At 50.1% G+C, this 22,261-nt stretch overlaps 1 protein-coding gene across 24 annotated transcripts in view; it reads left to right on the forward strand.

Moving 5' to 3' along the window:
• Window positions 1-22,261, forward strand: part of NAV2 (neuron navigator 2) — a 739,922-nt gene that overhangs the window by 654,722 nt on the left and 62,939 nt on the right. For 15 of the 24 annotated variants that reach the window (XR_006297427.1, XM_043580801.1, XM_043580796.1 and 12 more), the window contains 5 exons: window positions 7,911-8,049; window positions 16,064-16,355; window positions 17,103-17,805; window positions 20,460-20,927; window positions 21,595-21,660. Coding sequence is in view for 23 of the 24 variants with exons in the window: in XM_043580801.1 (XP_043436736.1) it covers window positions 7,911-8,049; window positions 16,064-16,355; window positions 17,103-17,805; window positions 20,460-20,927; window positions 21,595-21,660 (1,668 nt within the window). In the remaining variant the exon portion in view is untranslated. The remainder of the gene's footprint in view (window positions 1-7,910; window positions 8,050-16,063; window positions 16,356-17,102; window positions 17,806-20,459; window positions 20,928-21,594; window positions 21,661-22,261) is intronic. The other 9 variants (XM_043580809.1, XM_043580810.1, XM_043580800.1 and 6 more) reach the window with 1 other exon arrangement.

Below are 22,261 nucleotides of genomic sequence, written 5' to 3' on the forward strand. Positions count from 1 at the left end.
TTTTTTTTTTTTACAACTTGGGTTAGCATGTCTTTCCCTTGAGTAAACAACATTATCTCACAGGGAGTCCATTTGAAGAGTGTAATGACCCTCTGGACCCTTCCATAACTCCTCAGAGTTGGAGTCTTTAGCTGAAACCCAGGATTCCTCACACATGGGTGTGTAAATCCTAGTGGAAAAATCTGTTTAATCATTCCTCTTTGCTTTTTTGCTTTATGGGAGATGAAGTTACAAATATAAAATCACATTCAGGACCATTACCAATTCCTGCTGCATTTGGAAACTCCCCGGAAGAGCTTGACATTAAAAATGTGTCCAGATTAAAGGTGGTTCTTCAGGGAAGGGGGGAGGGGGTACACTGGTGAAGGCAGGTTTCTCTCCTCAGTTGTGTGGAATGCTCACTCCCCACAACAGGGAGGAAAACAGGGAATGTGAGGAGCTAAAATAATTTATGATGCTTTCACCTGCGTTCTTCATAGCAGATAGCTTGTTTGGCTGTTAAAATTGTGCTTTAAGCCTTCTGAGTGGCATTTGAATTCCTGACACAGTGATGTCAGCATCTCTTATAAGACTGAAATAGGATCCTCCTGGCTTTATGGGTCTTTCCATTTTTGAGTGGATTTTCTGATCACTTTTGGCGAATCATTTCCCATCTGTATTTCAAGAGATAGTAGACAAACAGTTGAGGCCATGGTTCTGGTCAAAATGCTGTGTCTTGTCCAAAATGGGGTCCCTTTTTGATACACTTGGTTGCTATCAGCTGGTGGAGGTTCTTTTGTGATTAGGCTGGTTAGCAGACAGATTTCCAAGCTGATCTGTATGTGCTTGATTTCAGACGAGCTGGAAGGGTGCATGGAGTCTGGTTTGAATCCCATTCTTCTGATGAGCTCTGGGCCCTAAGCCTCTGTTTCATCCAGTGGAAAATGGGAATGGAATAATATATATAATGTGCCTAGTGGGGTACCTGGCATTTGGTAAACATCTTCAATGGTGCCTATAAATATTAGTTAAGATTGCATTCTGTTCCTTTGTGGATAAATAGTGTGGTCTAACGCAGACTCTGTGTTATGACTTGGGTTGTTGCCTCTCTAGGAAAGTTTGCAAACTCAAATCGCAGGGTGAGTGAAGAGGCTTAGCTAGGGGTTGTGTCAAATGGGAAAGTGCGTCTCTTTCTAAAAAGGGCAGTTACTACTCAGGGCTAGCTAATTGTCTCCTATGTACAAGATATTGGCACCTATTCCAAGTATTTAAAAGATTGTGTGGGCTTAGGGGCGCCTGGGTGGCTCAGTCAGTTAAGCATCATACTCTTGACTTCAGGTCTCACGGTTCATGAGTTCCAGCCCCGCGTGCTGACAGTGTAACTCCTGCTTGGGGTTCTCTCTCTCCCTCTGTCTCTGCCCCTCCCCTGCTTGCTATCTCCCTCTCAAAACTCAGGTGATAACAGAGGAAAGCAAACCATAAGAGACTCTTAAATACAGTAAACAAACTGAGGGTTGCTGGAGGAGAGGTGGGTGGGGGTGTGGGGTAAATGGGTGATGGGCATTAAGGAGAGCACATTTCAGGATGAGCACTGGGCATCATATATAAGAGGTGGATCACTGCGTCCTACTCCTGAAGCCAAGATTACCTTGTATGTTAACTAACTTGAATGTAAATAAGTAAATAAAAATAAACTAAAAAAGAAAAAAGATTGTGTGGGCTTAAAAAAAATAAGCTGAGGGGTGAAATTAGCGATGAAGTAACAAACCCAAAGACTAGAAGGTGCAGTTACCTGTTGGGCAGTTTCTACTGAAGGAGAGGAGATGCTCTGAGATCCGTGGGGACCTTCCATGTGCCCCTTTGTCTCTGTACCAACTTTTCTCTGAGTTTAAACTCCTAGGATGTCAGTTAGAAAGCAGCCTTTGAGGGGCGCCCGTGTGGCTCCGTCGGTTGAGCGGCCAACTTTGGCTCAGGTCATGATCTCTCGGTTCATGAGTTCAAGCCCTGTGTCGGGCTCTGTGCTGACAGCTCAGAGCCTGGAGCCTGCTTCACATTCTGTGTCCCGCCCCCCCTCTCTCCACCCACCCTTACCTGTGCTCTGTCTCTGTCTTTCAAAAATGAATAAACATTAAAAAAATTAAAAAAAGAAAAGAAAGCAGCCTTTGGGATGGCTGCATTCAGCTCCCTCCTGATTTGGGAGTCTGGGGCGTAGAGAGAAAATGAGTAACAAGGAGTAGTTCTAGGGATGGCTGAGGACAGGGCCTGGCTCTCCCGGCCCCTTTGCCACTTCCATGCCTTGAAGGAGACTGCCGTATAGCAGCGAGTGTCGGTGGACCTGGGATCGGGCACGCTGCAGGCTATTCCTGTTACCGTGTGCTGGTACCCGGCTGGTGGCTTGAGACATCAAAGGCTGTAGAAATGTCTGGAACCAGTGCAGTTTCTACTTGGTACCCTTTGCTCATCTTCCCGGTTTACATTTTCATTTGTGTCTGGGCTATGTATTCTTGTCTGTCACATCCACTGGCCTTGCTGTCGGGGGTAAGGACAACTTCGAGTCATCACTGTGTCTCCACTGCCTTGTACGGTGTCTGGCACAGAGAGGGTGCTGACTGGACTGGGTAAGAAGAACAGATGAATTCAAAGCCCTTGTATCAGGATCCAAAAGTGTAGAGTTTAGGAGTCTTAAAGAACAATAGTGAATGTTTGATGGAGTTCCTTCCACCCACCCATTGGCTCCAAATGGTGGAAGGTTGTTTTCAAATCGGATCACTGATCACTCCCAGGCGCCATTGTATGACTGCGCCAATGGGGGACACTTCACTGAGTAGTGAAAAAGGTACATGCCTGTGATCTGGCTGGGAAACGATGTGTTGGCATTAATGGTTCTTGAGGAATCAGTGGAAGCATCTTCCTGCCATTTGTCTGTGTCTCTGCCAAAGAATTTATAGGGCATAAACATGATATGCTGTCTTGAAATTTTTTAAAAAAGACAGGGAAACCAGCCAAGCTCTGCGTCCCACATTCCTCTGAATTTCCTATAATACAGGCTGTGAGGCAGGAGGAGGCCCTGGGATTCAGCTCTCTTCCCAAGGATGTCAAACACAGTGTCGTTTCCACCAAGATTTGGGGAGCGGTTTTGGAATGGCTTTGGAAGTCTTGCAACGTAGAGCAAAGATGAACTGGAGCGGGGAAAAAAATTGGCGAGGAGGGGTGCTCTCTCGGGTTCATTTGTTCTTCTGGTCGTTCATATAGAAATCATTCGTTCATGCACAGAACGAAATCTGCCTTAATAGTTTGCTAATGTTTAAGGAGCGCTTTTGTGCCCTAAAAGAACGTGTTAGAATTTGTTAGGCTTTACTATTCAGTTTATTAAAGATTTAAGTTTTTATTTATTTATTTATTTATTTATTTATTTATTTATTTATTTATTTTGAGAAAGAATAGAGCATGAGCAGGGTAGGGGCAGAGAGAGAGGGAGACAGAGGATCTGAAGCAGGCTTTGTGCTGACAGTGGAGAGTCTGATGCGGTGCTCGAACTCATGAACAGTGAGATCATGACCTGAGCCCAAGTTGGATGCCTAATCAACTGAGCCACCCAGGTGCCCCAAAAGCTTTAATTTTTAAACCTAGGTTTTCTTATAGATCTCATCTATAAAACAAGTATTTTTGTATAAATTAAGATGATTTCCATTTGTTATTTGATTAGTACTTTATAAATTTAGAGTGAACAAATTGAATTTTAATGATTAGTACTGTTTGGAAACTTGGATAATTAAGCTTCCTTAAACATTTTAGATGGCATTCATAAGTTTAACACGCATGGTTTCCTCGAGCTCTTCAAATGTCTGACAGTGGGGACTTACCGGCCTAACAAGCAAAATCTTTCTAAGCACATAACTCTTGCAAGTCAAATAAACTAAAGTTATACGTGTCATAAATTAAGTTTTCTCAAGTACTGTAACTCTTTTTACAGCCTGACTCCCAGTCCTTAAACCTTTCATCTTAAAAATCTCAAGTCAGAAATCAGTACTCATTCAAAATTGAAATCACAAGACCCTTTTTCTTTAGATTGTTTAATATGCCCCCCTGTTCTTTTAAGTGTTATACATATACAGAGATTATCCCAGTGATGACAAAGATTTCATCCTATATGTAAGCATTAATATTATGATTTACTTCATATCTGCCTTCATCTTTTGAAACCTTCATCATCTCCGGCAGGCTCCGGGGCCATTGTATGGTGTTTCACAGTCAGATTCAAGAGCAGAATGCACGGATGGCCACATCATATTCCAGAGTGATTGTTCCGGAGCCGTTGCTGAATACACTGTAGTTCTTTCTGCTGTGTCACCCGGGTCCCTTGAGCCTCGTAGCTGAAATTTCGTCTCGCCACATAGCAAACACAGATCCTCTGTGTTTCTTTCACATTTCTGTTGTAATCAGTTTCTGTAGTCCCTTTCACCATCTCTCCCCCGACCTGGGTCAGTGGACTTTCGAACCCCTGGTGCAGGTCGTACACAGTTTCCTCTGCCACTCGCTTGGACGCGACTCCTCTTGTTAACCGCGTGAATGAATTCCGAACGCTTTTCTGCGCCTTTGCTGTCAGACTCTCAGCCACATGCCTGGAGTCCTTTTGCAAACACATCGAAGTTCCCCCTTCAGTAGCGCGAGGATACCAACTGACACAAACCTGAGCAAACTCGTTTTGAGCAAAAGAACAGATTTATCCTCACATTCGGTCTCCCAGGGGTGCTTCTGTCTCTTGGGAGCCTCAGGTATGGCTCCAGACGGGCGCTCACACGACATCACTCCGCCTGACTCTGCTGCCTTCTTGGGCAGGTGACGATGGAGTGGCCACTGGCAGTTCAGGCTCTGCCTTCATCTCCTCCCGAGTTGTGCTTTGTTCTTCTCAGCGTCTCCTGTGTGGTCACGCAAGTTGGGGGACTGTGTTTTAGGCCAAGTGAAAGAGATCATCCCAGCACTTCACAGCTGTTAAGACGTGTACAGAGAACGTGAATGTCTAAGAGGGGCCCAGAAGAGCCAGCATGTAGCCCACATTCCCTTGTGAGGGTGGCATTGTTATCGCAGGGCGTCTCCTGGAAGTATTTGGAGTCCGTCTTGGAACTCACCGACTCTGATCTTGGTGGCTCATGGCCACTTACACCCTGAATTTGGGGGAAAGGGCAAGTTCCAAGTAGCCGATTTTACATCTAGCTAGCGTTGCCAGTATCCCGAAGGATCCAGAAGTGAAGGAGGCGTGACTGGTTCTCCAGGCGCAGGGACAGCTGGTTTCTGGCAGAAAGAATGCTCTTGCTCGGCCGGGGCTTCCCTCGGTGTCCCTGCCCCTTCATCCGCGTCACTGGTTTCCCCACTCCCACCTACCCCGGCTTCTCCCCATCTGGGCCGGCTCAGCCAGGGTAACCCCGTGATGCTCCGGGCACCAGCGTGAGAACAATGTCGTGTACAGTCAGCGCCACACTCGCCTCCAGAGTAACAGCTTGGCGTTGAAAGGCCATACGTGAGGAGCGGGTTCAAATTCAGAGCAGAATCTCTGGGGCTTGGATTTATGGGCGTCTGTTCCTAACTTCCCTCCTTCCTCCTTGCCAGCCACCCTCCCCTCCTCAATCCTCCTTCTTCCCTGGATTATAGGAAATCTTAGATATATTACATTGGTAACTCCAGAGAACAGATGCAATTAAAGACTCATGTGATTTTTCACCACCCCCCCCCCCCCCCCAACACACACACACACTCGTGAGAGTAGATTTGGGTCCTTTTCCATCTGTTAGGTCACGCTTTCTGCCACAGAGCTTCACATAGGTAGCCAGCCTAGTGGTATCATCCACGTGTCACCCATAAGGAAACTGAGGCACAGGAGTTGTGACTTGTCTAAGAATGAGCTGGGGGAGGGGGCTGAACTCAGAGTCCCTAGCTGGTGGCAACTTTTCGTCAGAGCTTGTCCTGTCTCGCTGAACATGAGTTCAGTCTAGAGGGGTTAATAAGCGTGTACCGTGTGCCCGGAGGTGGAGGGGACAGACTCACCCTGCAGGCGGAGGCAGGGAGTGAGGAGGCCTTTGCGGTGAGGCCCTCCAAGCCCGGGCTTCCTCCTGAGAAAGTGAGCCGCGCCACACTCCGACGTGCACTGAAAGTTGACGTAATGCAAAGCCATTTGGCGTCCCAGTAAAGAGGTAGCTCTGGAGTCACAAACGTCTGGATCCAGGTTCTGTTCCTCCTTTTACTGGCTGGCTGGTCGGTCTAGGGCAGCGTGGCCTTTCTGACCTTTCTAAGCCTCGGTCTCTCCACCTGTGCGATAGAAAAACAGTAATACTTCCCTTGTTCCACTAGATCAAGTAGATGGGGTTTCATTTCTGTCGGAAGCTTACTTGGCGGAGCACTCGACTTCTCACTCCCGTGAGTTTAAATCCACAAGTGTTTACCGAGCGCCTGCTGTGTGCCTGCCACCCTGCAAGCAAACAGAGGAGAAGGTGCAGCAGGCTTGGTTGGGAGGGTGGGCCTTGTAGATGCAAGGACTAGGGGAGGCCTTTCTGAGGAGGGAACACGCGAGATGAGAAGGAGGCAGGAACCAGTGTCCAGAAAGAGGGAAAACAAATGTAGGGTCTTGAACACAAGAACCCTGTTGGCCTAGAAGGAACAGGAACCCACGCGGCCAGAGCCAGTGGGCGATGGAGAGGTGGGCACGAGGCCAGACTGGAGAGGGAGGCCGGATCAGAGGGTCTTGAGCAGCAGAGTAAGGAGTTGGGACTTTCAGTGCCTGAGAAGCCCCTGCTCTCAAGTATTAGGCAGTGGAGCCATAGGATATGTTCCTGTTTCGGAAGGATCGTCCTGCCTGCTGTGAGGGAAACAGATTGTTAGGGAGAAGCGGGCCTGGCGGCCTCTTTGCAGTAACCCAGGGGGTGCTGAGAGCCGCCGGAAGGGCACAGCGGCAGGAGAGGCGGAGGGCTGTGCGCACGGGGATACATTTTGCAGGGAGACGTGGCAGGACCGGGTGATGGGTTGAAAGTCTTGCTGGTTGGGGCGCCTGGGTGGCGCAGTCGGTTAAGCGTCCGACTTCAGCCAGGTCACGATCTCGTGGTCCGTGAGTTCGAGCCCCACGTCAGGCTCTGGGCTGATGGCTCAGAGCCTGGAGCCTGTTTCCGATTCTGTGTCTCCCTCTCTCTCTGCCCCTCGCCCGTTCATGCTCTGTCTCTCTCTGTCCCAAAAATAAATAAACGTTGAAAAAAAAAATTAAAAAAAAAAAAAAGAAAGTCTTGCTGGTGGTGGGAGACGGTGATGAGGAGGAGGAAGAACAGTTGCTTGGAGACTTGATTTGAGCGGTAGGCGTGGTCTCAGTGGATTTGTGGGTTGGGAAGTGAACTCTTTCAGATATGTCCTGGGATGCTTTTAGAGGTACGGCTGCTAATGGAGTTGACAGGCTTCTGCCGACTGCCGTGGCTTTCCTTCCCTTGGCATTTCACTTCAGGAGTGGAGTCCAGAGAATTCGGACTGCAGCCTGTCTTCCCACTGTCACCCCAGGGAGCATGCTGCTCTGGACTCTCTCTGTCCCGCTTCCAGCAATAGTCCCCACACCCGTCACTCTTCCTCCGCTGCCGGGTCTGGGAAGTAACTTCTACAGAGTTCCCGAGATAAAGTTGAGGGGGGTGGCAGGTGGGTGGGTCAGCCACCTCTGCTCCGGAGAGCGTTCTCCATTGGCGGGAAGGTTTGTTTCAGCCATTTCACCCATCTGCGCATCCAGAAGAGCAAGGATAAAAAAAGGTGGTGCCCTTGAGATGAGTCACATTAGGGGCACAAGAACTTTGCCTGGGGTCTTAGGACACAGGGACCCTTCGGGGGCGGTATGCACTTGGCCACATTGTTGGCTTGAGCTGACGCAACGTGAGGCTTTTGTGCTCAGGATGTGTTTGTCTCGGCAGCTGGGATGACAGCAGCTCCGTCAGCAGCGGCATCAGCGACACCATAGACAACCTCAGCACCGATGACATCAACACCAGCTCCTCCATCAGTTCCTATGCCAACACACCTGCCTCCTCTCGAAAAAACCTCGATGTGCAGGTAAGGAACAGGCTCCCCCAAAGGCCCCTGCCAGCAGGGAGCCTCGCGCTTGTGGACCAAGGGGGCCATGTGGGGTGAGCAGAATCCCCTGGTCCGTGAGATGAGGCCCGATCCGCTCAGTGCCCGTGCACTCATTTCTCCACCTGCAAGAGAAAGGGGGTCAGGTAATGGGGCACCAGAAACAGGAGTGGAGACGCCTCACCATTGTCTCTGAAGGCCTTGATAAAACCATATTTCCTTCCTGAACCTTAGTTTCAGAATCATCTTGTTGTTGTTGTTGTTGTTGTTGTTTTATTTTTTAATGTTTATTTATTTTTGAGACACAGAGAGCATGAAGGGGGGAGGGTCAGAGAGAGACGGAGACACAGAATCTGAAACAGGCTCCAGGCTCTGAGCTGTCAGCACAGAGCCCGATGCGGGGCTCGAACTCACAGACTGCGAGATCATGACCTGAGCCAAAGTCGGTCACCCAACTGACTGAGCCACCCAGGCGCCCCATGTTGTTGTTGTTTTAAAGAGGATGCTGGACTCAGTTGGTCATTCTGAACCTGGAGTGTGTCCCCTCCTGGGCCCCGGGAGCCACTGCTGTCCAGGGCACATGCTGGTCTCTGTAGAGTAATGAGGTGGGAGCAGACACTGACAGTCCTGGGCTGGAAGACCAGCCTGTCCTGCCCAGAGGTTGGCAACCGTCAATCTGTAGGTCACACCCTCCTGCTGGTGGGTTTTCTTTGCTTTATGGTATCATTCTCTTTTTAAAATTGCATCATTTCACCCGAAAAATGAGATTCTGGCTTCTCCTCAAAAATCGGAAGCTCTTGCTCTCTTAAACCTGTGTTCTCCGCATGGCAACAGTCAACAGGTGTCCAAGTGTCCCCACCCTTCAGACACATGTCTGCCCCACTGGCCAGACACAGGTTGCCCCACTGGCCAGCTGCGCCCTTCAGTGTACCTGCCAGACGCCCAGGTGGTTAGTTTTCAACCCCTCCTGGAAACTCTGAGATTGTATTCCCCGGATACTGTACCACCTTATATTTGCTTCCAAAGTAGCTTCATGTGGGCACGTTCACTTCCTTCACAGTGCTCCTTGGTGGTCAGGGGGACTGGTTCTAGCAAGCCTGTTTTACTAGTGGAAAACTGAGGGGCCCTCCTCATGACAAGCCTCCAAGTTGGGACTGACCAGCGCAAGGACTGGTCGACTGTGGTGGCACTGGGACTGGGAACTTTCATGGTGGGTCCCTCCCACCAGTGGGGGCCACTACCTCCAGTGAAACCACGTGAAGGTCTGATTGGGCCAGTCTCCCAGAAGGCTCTCGGGGAGGTCAAAAATGACCCTGCCCCCCTGCCTTCACTCCCTTCCACACTCGTCTCCTTTCTCAGCTCTTTCTCTGCAAGATAGGACCTGCTTTGGAAATTTCTGTGCTTTCAAAGGTATCTTTTCTTTTCTTTTTTTTTTTTTTGAGGACAGGGCTAAATAAAGAACATGTCAGAGTGTGGGAGTACTTCTGTCCCACAGAAATGTGGACACTGACTGCCTGAGGAAATATATTAGGTGTTAGCTCTGGGATTGCCTGTGACTTTTTGAATGTGCACTTTTGCCAGAATTTCTAATTATTGTTGAGTGAGAGGTGAATTGTGGTGGTTATTAAGGGGAAAAAAACGTGGGTAGGCACAGAGATGTTGGAGGTGCTGATAATATTCTAGATCTTGATCTCAGTGGTAGTTATAGAAGTATGTTAATTTTATAAAATGCATTCAAGCCGTGTACTTAAGATTGTGCGTTTAGTATATGGATGTTATACTTCTATTTAAAAAGGTGATCTAAATCACCTGAGATTTAAATCACTGCCTAAGAAGCATCACTGATCAGTGATTAGACACAAGTTAGAAACACCCAGCCAGCCTGTGTCCCTGCCGCCTACCCCTTGCCAACTATCACAGTATCTACCTGTTTTCCTTTCCTCATGGACGCTTTTTTTTTTTTCTGAGACTCTTTCTAATTTCAGGGTAACAATAACAACCAAGCTTTTAGACTCTCCCTAGATACTGAGGTGGGGAACCAAGAGAGGAGAGAGAGGGAGGGAGAGACAGATAGAGAGGGACGGCCGGGGGTGGAGAAAGAGAGGGAAAGGGGGGAGGGAGAGAGAGATGAGTAAATCATTAGGTTTCTCTTTTGTTTACTTCTGAGGTAGGATGAGTCTTGCTTTTAAGATGACGTTGAACCAACAAAACCCTGTGTTGGAAGAATCTCCTTGTCCTTTGTTTCCCTCCCGCAAAGCCAAAGTTGGCATCTGTTTCCCACGTTGATGCAGAGTAAGCCTCTGGGATCTGCAAATGATTTCCTATTTGATATACTCAGGTCTGGTTAATGCCAGGACCTCCTCCTCTTTGACCGTCTTTGGCTTTGATCTAGAAAATGTCACCTCAAAAAAGGTTCAAATATTACACAAACATGTCTTTTGATCAGGCTTAGAAAGTTAATTTCAAGGGACGCAAGGGGTTAGATTCGTCGTTTTCTTTTCTTTGCTATAAAACTACCTGAGTTTAAAATATTTAAAGAAAAATTAAGCAGGTAGGTCTTGGAATAAAATAAAGGCAGACTTGCACCCATGGTTACTAGGATTCCTGCAGAGGTGGTTTCTCTGGCATCTCTTTGTTCCTGTCCAGGGAGCATCTCCAAATATTTGAATCAGCATAAATTGCAGCCTCCCCCACTCCTCCCCTCTTACCACTCTGAGGAAAGCTAAGGGCCATTACTCCTCTCTGAGCAGCATCAGGCAACGGGAAGATGCGCACTGCCATCATTCCCCAGGGCTCGTTCAGGTTTCTGTCGCAGACTGGTTTCCCCCGATCGAACGGGGAGCACACAGTGTCCCAGGCAAGGCATGGAGAGGCGGGAAGCAGCAGCGGGTCAGTGCGTCCAGTGGGAAAGCAGGCTGAGGACAGGTTGCCCGGCCGGGTTTTTGAATTTGGAAAGCTTCTGAGGAACAGCTAAAAGGAAATACATCCAAGGAACGGGAAGGTTGTTCGGAAGCCTAAGGAGCAGCCTTGTTAGCGGAGCGGATAACAGAGGAGCCGTCCCTGGGAGGTGAAAGTCCCCTTTGTCTCTGAGTGACTGTTCTCCTCGAGGATGTTGAGGGGCACTGAGGGTGCCCTCAGCGGGACGCATATGCCCAGGTGTCCGGCACTGGGCCTCCGGTCACTGCTGTGCGGCTGGGCAGAGGATCTCCCTGCTTGAGGTTTGACAGCCTCTTGGTAGACGTTCCCCATTTGCACTGGTGAGTCTGGTTGAGCAGCCAAACCAATTGCGGTGTCAGGGAGGAGGAGAAGACTCTGAAGTCAGGGTTGAGCTCCTGCGTCTGTGGCATCCTTGGATAAGCTGATCAGACTCTTCAAGCCTCTGCCTCCTGGTCCATAGCATCACGGTAATTAGACTTGTCTTGAAGGATGAGTGTGGTGGTGGCATGGAAATACTTATCTCAACATGCTCTCTCGGTGTCTAATTCTTGGTAGGTACTCAAGTTTCTTCTTTTTCTCTTTCTTCTTTCTTTCCTCTCTTCCTTCCTCTGGGTTACCTGTCCCTCTGCCTCCCTCCTCCATTCATGTCAGTAACCAGAATTTGACTGTGTTCTTAATACATTTTGCAATTCATCTTCTGCTGTGCCGCGTTTTATTTTTAGGACGGTGTGTTGGTGGCAGATGGCTTTAACAAACACACACGCATCTCTCCCCCACGTAATCGTCTATCCATTCACGCCCTTGGTCATTCAGTGTTTCCTCTCGGTCTGTGGAAGGTTCCATTCCAGGTGCCAAGGTCCAAAGAGGCCTATGGCACACCGCCTTACATGTTCACTTCCTGTGACGTTTTTAATAAAATATGCAAGGCGGGGCAGATAATTCCGTGTGAGTTTAGTTTTTGCTGCTCCAGGAAATAAAGTTCGGAATTCCGTGGCAGGGATTCCTGTCCTGTGTGGCCTCAAATGAGCCTGGAGCTCTCTGGATGTTCTCTGGATGTTAGACTGGATTCAGGGATAGGGTTTGGCGAGGAGGAGGGGCGCCCCTTCTGCTCACCTGCTAGGTGCTGCTGTTTGTGACTTTAGGCGGGTTACTTTCCTTCTTCACCCCTGTACTTTCCTGGTCTGTGAAATGTGATAACAGTACAAGGTCAGAGGATTAGATGAACTAATAACGTATGCAGAGGGACGCGGTGCCTACCTGGCAAGAGAAGTGGCCAGGGATAATGCTGACGTTGCTGATGTTTTCTGTAATTATGATAGCTGAAGCTCTCAGTTTCTTGATCTGCAGGGGATGTAGGCATGAAAGAGGGCAGGGTCCTGGCTTCTAGAGGCTTGTGGCCCGAAAGCCAGGAAGACGAGTACCCTGTTCACCCTAATGTAACACAGAAACGGGAGAAATGCTAAAGAAGGACAACCAAGTGCTAGGGATTGTCAGAGGTGGGAGAGTTGCTGACAAAAGAGCCACTGTTTGAGTTCCTCCACACTTAGCTCATCAGGGCTCTGAGACTCCCGTCTGTCGTATCTCCATTTTATACACAGGTCAGAGCCCCAGAGGAGGTAAGCCATGCTCTCAGGGTCACACACAACAAAGGACTGGCAGCACCCAGTATGTGAGCTCACGCCATGCCCGTGTTCTCCCCCCCACATCGGGCCATGTGGCCCCCACCTCGCTTCTCAGGCCCACCTGGCTTCCACCCTCTCACTTTCCCCCCTGTGATCCGGGAGCGACCTGGGCCCTCAGGGGTGAGCCCTCCAGAATTTCGGGCCTCCTCCCCACCTATGTATGGTTGTTTTCCCGCCTTCCCTCTGGGATGTTGAAGGAGTGAGTGGACTTCCAGGTAGGGGCAGTAGGGAAATCTTCTCAAAATTAGGCGCCATTTGAAATGAGAACAACTGATGAGGGCATTGAGAGCCAAGAGAAGGGAGCGGCTCTTTGTACATCCCCCTGCAGCTGGCTTGCCGCCCTTTGCTTCTCAGCTCTGGGAACAGAGACACTGGGCCTTCTTCATTGTATCCCTAGTGGTGCCCCCATACGAGCCAAGAGAGTGTCCCAGGACAGATGCCCGCTATGCAGAGTAGAGCTGGGAAGGCTACCCGCCCTGGACCGAGTTGGGGCTGTGATGGTTGGACGATTGTTCTTTCTAGAGGGGGATTCACACCACAGTCCTGGGTCAAGACCACGCACGCGCTCTCTGCCTCTGGTTACGTCAGCGTTCTGGGGGGTCGCACCCAAGGCTAGGCTGGAGCTGCCCCACGGCTGGAGTTGGGGAACAGCCAACCAGCCAGTATGGAAGGAGAATCTACTGGGTGTAGGTATTGTGTTAGGTGTTGCTAGGCATGCGGAAATGTCTCATGTCCTCGGACCTCTTTTCCGGGAAGGCCGTGTGGCATAGTGGTTAAGAGATGGGCTCTGCGTTTCAGATTCCCTAGAATCCTCGTGTCTCCGCTTTTTCACTGTGTGGTCTTGGGCAATTTTCTTTTCTACTCTGTGCCTCAGTTTTCTTACGTAAAATTGAGAACGTGAACTGTAACTTCCTCAGAGAATTTTTTTTTTTAGCCCAGTGCCCAGCGCATAGTATGTACTTAATAAATGTTAGTTGTTACTGCTACTGCTTTTGGCATTGCTACAATTTGATTAGGGAAAATAAGGTACGAGAACATGAAAACAATAATACAGTAACCCAGACTGTGGTATGTGCTACATTCTCCGTACTTCCTAGAGTGCATTAGAATGGGTCCGGGGGCGTCTGGGTGGCTCAGTTGGTTGGGTGTCCGACTCCGGCTCAGGTCATGATCTCGTGGTCCGTGGGTTCGAGCCCCGCGTCGGGCTCTGTGCTGACAGCTCGGAGCCTGGAGCCTCCTTCGGATTCTGTGTCTCCCTTTCTCTCTGCTCCTCCCCTACTCATGCCTGTCTCTCTCTGTCTCTAAGAGATAAATAAATGTTAAAAAAAAAAAAAAAAAAAAAGAATGGGTCAGAATGTACTTGAACGTAAACTCCAGGAAATCAAGGACTTGGACTTGTTCTTATTCATTGTAGTATTCCTAGTCCCTGTAAGTTTGCCTGGCATCTAGTGGTACCCGGTAAATATTTGTGGATTGAATCCTTCCAGAGCCAGTCTCTTTCCTGCCTCAGGGCCTTTGCATGTACTCTTTCCTCTGCCTGGCATCCTCCTCCCTAAACTCTTCTCAGTAAGTTTCTTGTCACTCTTGAGGGCACTACTTCCAAAAGGCCTTACCTGACTGCCATCCCCCACCCTTATCATCATCGTCTAAATTACATCAACGTACTTCACTCGCATACTCCGTGTCCTTTTTCATGTAAGATTCTTCATAATTCACGACAACTCATTTATTTGTATTTATCCAACCTTTACCTCTTTCACTGGATTGCAAATGCCAGAAGGGCTAGAGATTAGTCTTACCCACAGATCCTCAGACCATCCATGGTGCCTGGCAAACAGCAGACAGCTGAGGATATTCTGGTTGAATTAACAAACTGAAGTGTTGACAGGAAGGAACACGGGCTGTGGTAGTTGGGACTAGGACCGGGAGTGGGTAGCTTTGGTCTCCGCTCGTCTGTGAAACTGAGGGGTGCTGTCCTTACTTTCCTTGACCAGAGAGTGGTCAGGATCAGAGATCATTCTGTTGAAGTGTGCAGTAGCTTGAAAAGCTTGTGTTCCTTGGTTCCCTGGTTGAGCTCCTGCTCTGTGTTCGGATGTGGGAACACCCTGTCTTGTGTCCCTCGCCACAGGTGAATGGGGAGCTTCCCACAGTCAGGGAGTGAGCGTCCTGTCCCCCTCCTATTTCTGGTGCCTAGTACCCAGAAGGAACTCAGTATGTGTTTGAGGATGGCGAAACAAGCGAAGCCACACACAGGGTGGCTGTGATGGATGAGAGGAATTTATAAGGGGTGCGGGGTTGGCGGGGGGGGGGGGGGGGGGAGGGGCCACGGTGCTGACAGGCGATTTAACTGGGGCTGCTTGTCAGTAGTTAGCTTTGTCTCATTCGGCAGTGTGCTTGCAGAGGAAGGCACGGGTACTACTCTGGGAGGAAAGGCATTAGGCCAGATTCTTACCAGGTAATCATTCTCATTTCCTACCCTGCTGGCATTGCCCACCGTTGGTATTTGAGTATAGCACACACAGGACGTGTAACTCAGGGTGGCCACCTTAAAGTGTTGCTAACTCCCATCCCCATTCTCTGCACTGTTTCTCCCCCCTGGCATCCCCCCCCAACTGGCCCCAGCCCCCTAGGGAGGCCCCCAAAGCATTCTGGTTAGCTTTGCGCTTTTTCACCGCAGTGAATCATTAACCTCACACTTCTGTCCCCTCCTGGGTTCCATGGCCAGCAGGTCAGGGCTCTTCCAAAGAAAGCTGGCTAATTATATCCCTTGTCTGCACAAAATCCCACAAGAGGAGCAAAGCGGTGGCATATAAATGGAGCCGGGTGGGAGCGGGCACCTCTGACTAGCACGGGCAGAGGGGTGGGGGGAGTGGCTTTTGAGGATTTGTTTCCTCCCAGCCCCTCTCTCTCCCTGATCCGTGTGGAACTTGCAGCCACCCTCGCTTGCTCGGGCTGTGTGTTAGACTGTGGTGCTGTGCTGTATTCAAAGACTGCTGCCAGTGGAGTGATAGGAAGACGGAAGAACAAAGGGAAACAGGCCAGGAGGCTGGATGCTGGATGAAGATTGGTCTCCGGAGTTAGAAGCCAGGTGGCAGAGAGTTGGCTGAATTCTCCCCACGTCTCCATCTGCTCATGGTTCTCCGTGGGGCTCTGGCCCCCTTCATCCCCCTCCTACTCTCCCTCCGTACTCCCTTCTTGGACATAGTTATATCCTCTACTTTCCTTGAACCAAAGCAGGCTTTCTAGCGAGATAACCAGACTGCAGAGGCCCAAACATTTTCAAGTATTTACCTCTCATCGTATTGGCATTTTTACTCTGGGCTGAGGGGCTCCTGGCCTGGCATTTGGGAAGGACTGATTCAGAGTCTCATCCACAGACCGACGCTGAGAAGCACTCACAGGTGGAGAGGGGTTCCCTGTGGTCGGGCGATGATGTCAAGAAGTCAGACGGAGGGTCAGACAGCGGCATAAAGATGGAGCCAGGGTCTAAGTGGAGGCGGAATCCCTCGGACGTGTCTGACGAGTCTGACAAAAGCACGTCGGGCAAGAAGAATTCTGTCATCTCCCAGACGGGCTCGTGGCGACGAGGCATGACGGCTCAGGTGGGCATCACCATGCCCAGGACGAAGGCGGCTGCCCCGGCAGGCACGCTCAAGACCCCAGGCACTGGTGAGTAAGAGGTTGTGCCGTCTCACCTCTGCACTTGTTGGTCTGAAAACCAAAACCGCAGTTTCTCTAGCGAGAACTTGACCTTGTTTGTAAGTCCCCATAAATGCTCAGGTATTTCTTCTTAGAGTTTAGACTCTGCTATTAACCAGCTTTCAGAAAGGTTCACATCTCTACCTTTTTCTAAGCGGAAATACGTAAGTGTGCAAGCCTCAAGCTCCAAAGGTGGTCCTGCTGCTGAGACGAGTTGATTTGGTTTCACCATGTGCTAGGGAAGAGCCAACATGCCCCAGTGCAGACTTTTCAAGGGCACGTGTTGACGAGCTGTCTCCATGTCGAGTTAATGTTGTCCGTGATTTAGGGATGTGTGTAAACAAAGCTGGTGTTTTTGCAGGAAGGCAGAGGGTGCTGTTAGGGACAGCATCTTAATGGACAGAGAAGGAGGGGTCAGGAAAGGGCAGGATCTCTTTCCCAGACGTATCAGTGATTGGCTGGCTTTGCTTTGTTCTGGGTAAATTTAGACTGCTTTTGCAAAGGAACGAAACCATTGACATCTCCGAGAAGGCTCACGGTGACAGTGGTAGGCTCGATTATCTTTATAAAAAGCTCTTTCCTTTGCCTCCCAAGGCTACTGCTTTCCCCAAGGAAAAAGTGAACCCGTTCTTTGGAGGAGGGGAGGGTTTTTAACAAAAGGAGTCGTACAAGCTGGCTTCTCGGTTTGCAAGCTAACCTTGCTGCTCTCTCTCTTAGGAAAGACAGACGATGCAAAGGTGTCTGAGAAAGGAAGGCTGTCTCCCAAAGCCTCCCAGGTGAAGCGGTCCCCGTCCGACGCAGGCCGCAGCAGTGGTGATGAGTCCAAGAAGTCCCTCTCGGGCAGCTCCAGGACGCCCACTGCCAATGCCAACAGCTTTGGGTTCAAGAAGCAGAGCGGCTCGGCCGCTGGTCTGGCCATGATCACAGCCAGTGGTGCTACCGTCACCAGCAGGTCGGCCACGCTGGGCAAGATCCCAAAGTCGTCTGCGCTCGTCGGTCGGTCTACCGGCCGGAAGACGAGCATGGATGGGGCTCAGAATCAGGACGATGGGTATCTGGCTCTCAGCTCCCGGACGAACTTGCAGTACCGGAGTTTGCCCAGGCCCAGTAAGTCCGCCAGCCGGAACGGGGCTGGGAACAGGTCTAGCACCAGCAGCATAGATTCCAACATCAGCAGCAAGTCCGCAGGCCTGCCTGTGCCCAAGCTGAGGGAGCCTTCCAAAACGGCCCTGGGCAGTTCTCTGCCGGGTCTGGTCAACCAGACGGATAAGGAGAAAGGCATCTCGTCCGACAACGAGAGTGTGGCTTCCTGTAACTCTGTGAAAGTGAACCCAGCATCCCAGCCTATGTCCAGTGCGGCTCAGGCTGCTCTCCAGCCAGGGGCCAAGTACCCCGATGTGGCCTCTCCCACGCTCCGCAGGTAAGGGGGTAGACGGCACTGAGCCGAACTGGAGTACATGGAATGGCCTCCTGAATGAATAATTTTTTTGTGCCTTGGTGAAAAGAGCTTCTGTTTTTCTCCACTTCTGTTTGGTTGGATCCTGCCAGCGGTTTTGCAGTCAGCTGGTTATTTATATTTTCCCATATTGGGATGAAAAACCTGAGTCAGCATCCTGGGTTTGAATCCTGGGTCCACCTTAAGTAGCCACCGTGTATCCTTTCTTAACCATTTGCTTCAGTTTGCTCATCTGTAAAATGGAACACCTACCCGAGAGTGCTTGCGAAGATTAACCTGTGTGGCCATATCTGGCCCGTGGGAAGTACGCAGTCAAAGCTGGCTACTGTCCGAGATGAGATCTTAATATACCCCTAGACCCGGGTGGGTACAGAGGGGAAGGCAGAGGGCTTTTTTACCCCCTTGTCTTACTAGTTCTGTGGGTGGGATTCTTCATCATTATGCCAGACCGTGATCTTAGCCAGATCCTTCTCTCAAATAGTCCAGTATATCCCCCACCTACTTTTTTTCATACTGCATGCTTAATTCCAAATTTGTCTCTGAAATTTGAGCTTCCTTTAAAAAAAAAAAAGAAAGAAAAAAAAACTTTTAAAGCAGAAGTGTTTCTGAAGAAGAGAAATTAATTTCTTATTACCTCAAAAAGACATTCTCCCTAATTTCCACACCGAATGGAAATTCTCGTGTGAAAATACTATTATTTTTTAAACAGGTCCTTTTAAATTTAGACAAATTCTATTTGTTTATATTGCCTCGTTATAATGGCTACTGGACCGTCCTCAAACTGCAGCCGCATAGGGCAGAACTCATCTTCCCTGGAAATGTCTTATCACAGGAAAGAGTAGAAGTCCCAAGAATAAAAAATTAAGTCGCGAAAAATAAAAACTATGTGCACATGTATGTATTTGGGGGCGAATAGGAATGTTTGAAAAGACTTCAGAAGAAGCCTGCCATGTGAAAGGTATAACGAAGCAGTTCACTGGTCTTTGTCTGGACTTGATTATTAGAATTTCAGTAATGATTAATTTTTCAGGGGAAGGTCCTCTTGAGCTGCTCTTTGTTGTTTTAGCAGATTGCCTTGTAAATGAAAGTTTTCTCTGTTTCTTGCCTCAAGTATTATATGTAATATTCACTCACTGGTATTATAGATTTCCTTTAGTAACTACAAAGGTATTTTACTAGACCCTTAGGCTACTGTAATAGAATACTGGAAAATGCATGCAGATTCTTAGGCTCTAGATCGACTAACTTTCAGCCAATGCCTGTTAATTACATTTTTCCTAAATCATTAAGAAGTGTTCTCAATTCTCTCTTTGTGCATTAGTATGGAGAGGAGAAATCTTAGATGAAGCGATAAGCTCTCTTCAAATGATTTGAAGGACTAGCAGACAAAAAGTTGGGCTTCCTCTGTGTAGTGGAGAATTAGGGGCAATGAGTAAAAGGGAAAAAGGTAGATCAGATTTCAGTTTTCTAGTGGTTGGGAAGTGCTTGACAATGGAGGGTGTTACCCTTTGAAGTCATGAGGTTCCTGTTACTGGAAGTATGTAAGCATTCTAAAGCCAGGATTCCTTGAGCCAGAGGCTATTTCATTCTCTGATTGTCATCAGGCAAAAGTGTTTTCTAATCTGTCACCAGATACCCAAGTGAGCATTGATTATGTGTGTGGATGTTTGTTTTTACAATAACTGGGATTTCTAAGGACTCTTCTGGAGAGAACAGAGATCGGGATCATACCATTGAGTAGCTGGCTGAAAGGCAACCTGCCCGTCATAACACATAGTAGTTTCATCCCTTTGCAGAGATGCACATTCCACAAGGATTTCGGTGGACGGAATTATTTGTGTTACTAGAGCACATACCCGCCCTTTGACTTGAAGACAGTTCTTCCACTCATACTGGAGAGCCCTGTTGCCAAAGGGAGAGACATACGTGCCGTTTCCTGTTTTTGGACAGCACGTTTTTGGTCACGGGCGGGGGGATGACTTGGAATGACATTTCTGTCACAAAGACCCAATGTGTCTGGTCTAACATCTTGTGACCCCAGCAAGATCTCTCTCTAGATCCCTGGGTAGGACTAGCCACCCAGCTTTCAGACAGGGTGTTCACGTGAGCGTACATCTCTGAAGGCCCCATCCAGACCTAGACTCGTGTTCTTGACTGTTCATGTTGTCCTTAGACGCCAAAGCACCCGAGTCCCTTGGAACAGAGCTGTCATAAACTGAGCACCTGCTTTGTCCCTGGGGTCTCGGATACAAAGATGATTTTGGTAGCTCTTTTCCCTCTAGATGTTTCCTGGGCCAGGCAGTTTCCCAGCTACTCCGTTTATGGAAATAGAGGGAAGTAAGATCCAGGGCCACCATGGCTAGGCCTATTAGAAATTATTCTGCATTGCCCTTGGGGTCTCGGCTGCAGCTTAACACTTGAAGCCGGAGACTTGTGATGGCCAGTATCCAGGCCCGCTGCGTGGCGGCCTTTCCCAACGGAGCACCGTTTCAGTGGCGATGACCGTGCCCCTCCCCAGGATTCCCACCGCTCCCGTCCCTGTGCCCCACCCTCCTTTAACTGCTCGGCGCCCCTTGGTGCTGGGTGTCCGACCCGCACAACCCTTTGTCTCTTCACAGACTCTTTGGTGGGAAGCCGACCAAGCAAGTGCCCATTGCCACAGCTGAAACCATGAAAAACTCGGTGGTGATCTCCAATCCTCACGCCCCCTCCACCCAGCAAGGTAACTTAGAGTCCCCCTCAGGCAGCGGCGCCCTGAGCAGCGGGAGCAGCAGCCCTCTCTACAGTAAGAATGTGGATAGCAACCAGTCTCCTCTAGCCTCCAGCCCCAGCTCAGGCCACTCGGGCCCCTCCAACAGCCTCACCTGGGGCACCAATGCCAGCAGCTCCTCGGCGGTCAGCAAGGACGGCCCGGGCTTCCAGTCCGTCAGCAGCCTCCACACCAGCTGCGAGTCCATTGACGTCTCCCTGGGCAGCGGAGGGGGCCTGAGTCACAATTCTTCCACGGGCCTCATCGCCCCCTCTAAAGACGACTCCCTGACCCCCTTCGTCAGAACCAACAGTGTAAAGACCACACTGTCGGAAAGGTGAGTGCCGTGCACCTGTGTCTCTCAGAAGGACACCCTTCCAGCAGTCCACGGGTTATGTTAGGAGTCCCGAGCGTCCATTCCCCTTTGCCTGGAAGGCTGCGCTCTTTCTGACCGCTGCTGTCTTTCCATGGGGAAGCCCGTTTGGGATGGAAATAAGCTCGGCTCTGCTTCCCGTCATCTTTTCCCGCGTGATTCTCCTCCGTGCTTGGAGGTGCTGGAAGTCTCTTGGGGGCAGGTTTCACGCTTCCGTTTGAAACGGCATTCCGCCTTTGAGGTCCTTCCTTTTTATTCTGTTCGCTCATCAGCTGCTTGTTTGCACCCCCACCTCCCCCCGTGATCGTGCAGGCAGAGTAGGTGGCCGGCTGGCCGTGGCGTGGGTGGCAGGAAACTCGAGGCGGCTGGGTGGATTCGGTGGTCATCACGGCAGACGCCCTCCTACCGAAGGGTTGCCAGCCCGAGCGGCAGGGCATCAAGAGGCTAAAAGCATCCTCAGCGCTCTGGGTTCTGCTGCAGTGTGGTGTGTGTTAGTCTCTCCACATAGGCAAGAACGCCGGGAACAGCACTGGGAATGAGAAGAATGTTCTAATCGTTGTGTGTGACCACACCTCCCCTTTCTTCCCGTCTAACGTTCCTTCTCTTATTTTCCACCTGCCTGGACTTCTAGCCCTCTCTCTTCCCCTGCCGCTAGCCCTAAGTTCTGCAGAAGTACTCTGCCCAGGAAACAGGACAGGTAATGACATTGTAGGCCGGGGACCGCACCGAGCCTCCGGGTCCCTCTGCCCGTCTGTGTCGAGCCAGACGTCTTGTGTGAGGCTGTTGGCCTGAGGCTTCCGCTTGTGTTCGTGGCTCTGGTGCACTCTGTGACCCCAGACATGCCAGTGAGGGTCTGTTCCGCTGTCCGCTAAAGCCCCGGAGGCAGTGGGGTCGGGCTGGCCCCTCTCCCTACCCAGCTTGGGACCTTGGGACCGGGACGGCAGAAGCTCTCACCTGCATCTCAGCCTTCCCGTGGCATGTTCCTGCTTCCCGGCTTCCCACCCTCTCTCCCTCATCTCTCCCCTCTCCCTCCCAGCCCAGAACCGATCTACCACCCACCGTGCGTGCCATTCGACCCTCACCTTTGTCTCCCCCACCCCTACTCCCCACACGGCTGGCCCTTTTCCCTGGAAAAGTCCTTTGCTGCCCTTTGGCTGTTGCGTCTTGCAGGCTGTTGTGTTCTGTGTGCCCGTTTCCCGTAATGACAACGAAAAAGAATCCGTGGAGTGTTGAGGCTTTACAAACTAAGCGGCTTGTGTGCCCCCAGCTGCCCTGTGGGTGGGCCTCAGAGATGGATA

This window comes from Prionailurus bengalensis, chromosome D1, assembly GCF_016509475.1.
Source record: "Prionailurus bengalensis isolate Pbe53 chromosome D1, Fcat_Pben_1.1_paternal_pri, whole genome shotgun sequence".
Taxonomy (NCBI): domain Eukaryota; kingdom Metazoa; phylum Chordata; class Mammalia; order Carnivora; family Felidae; genus Prionailurus; species Prionailurus bengalensis.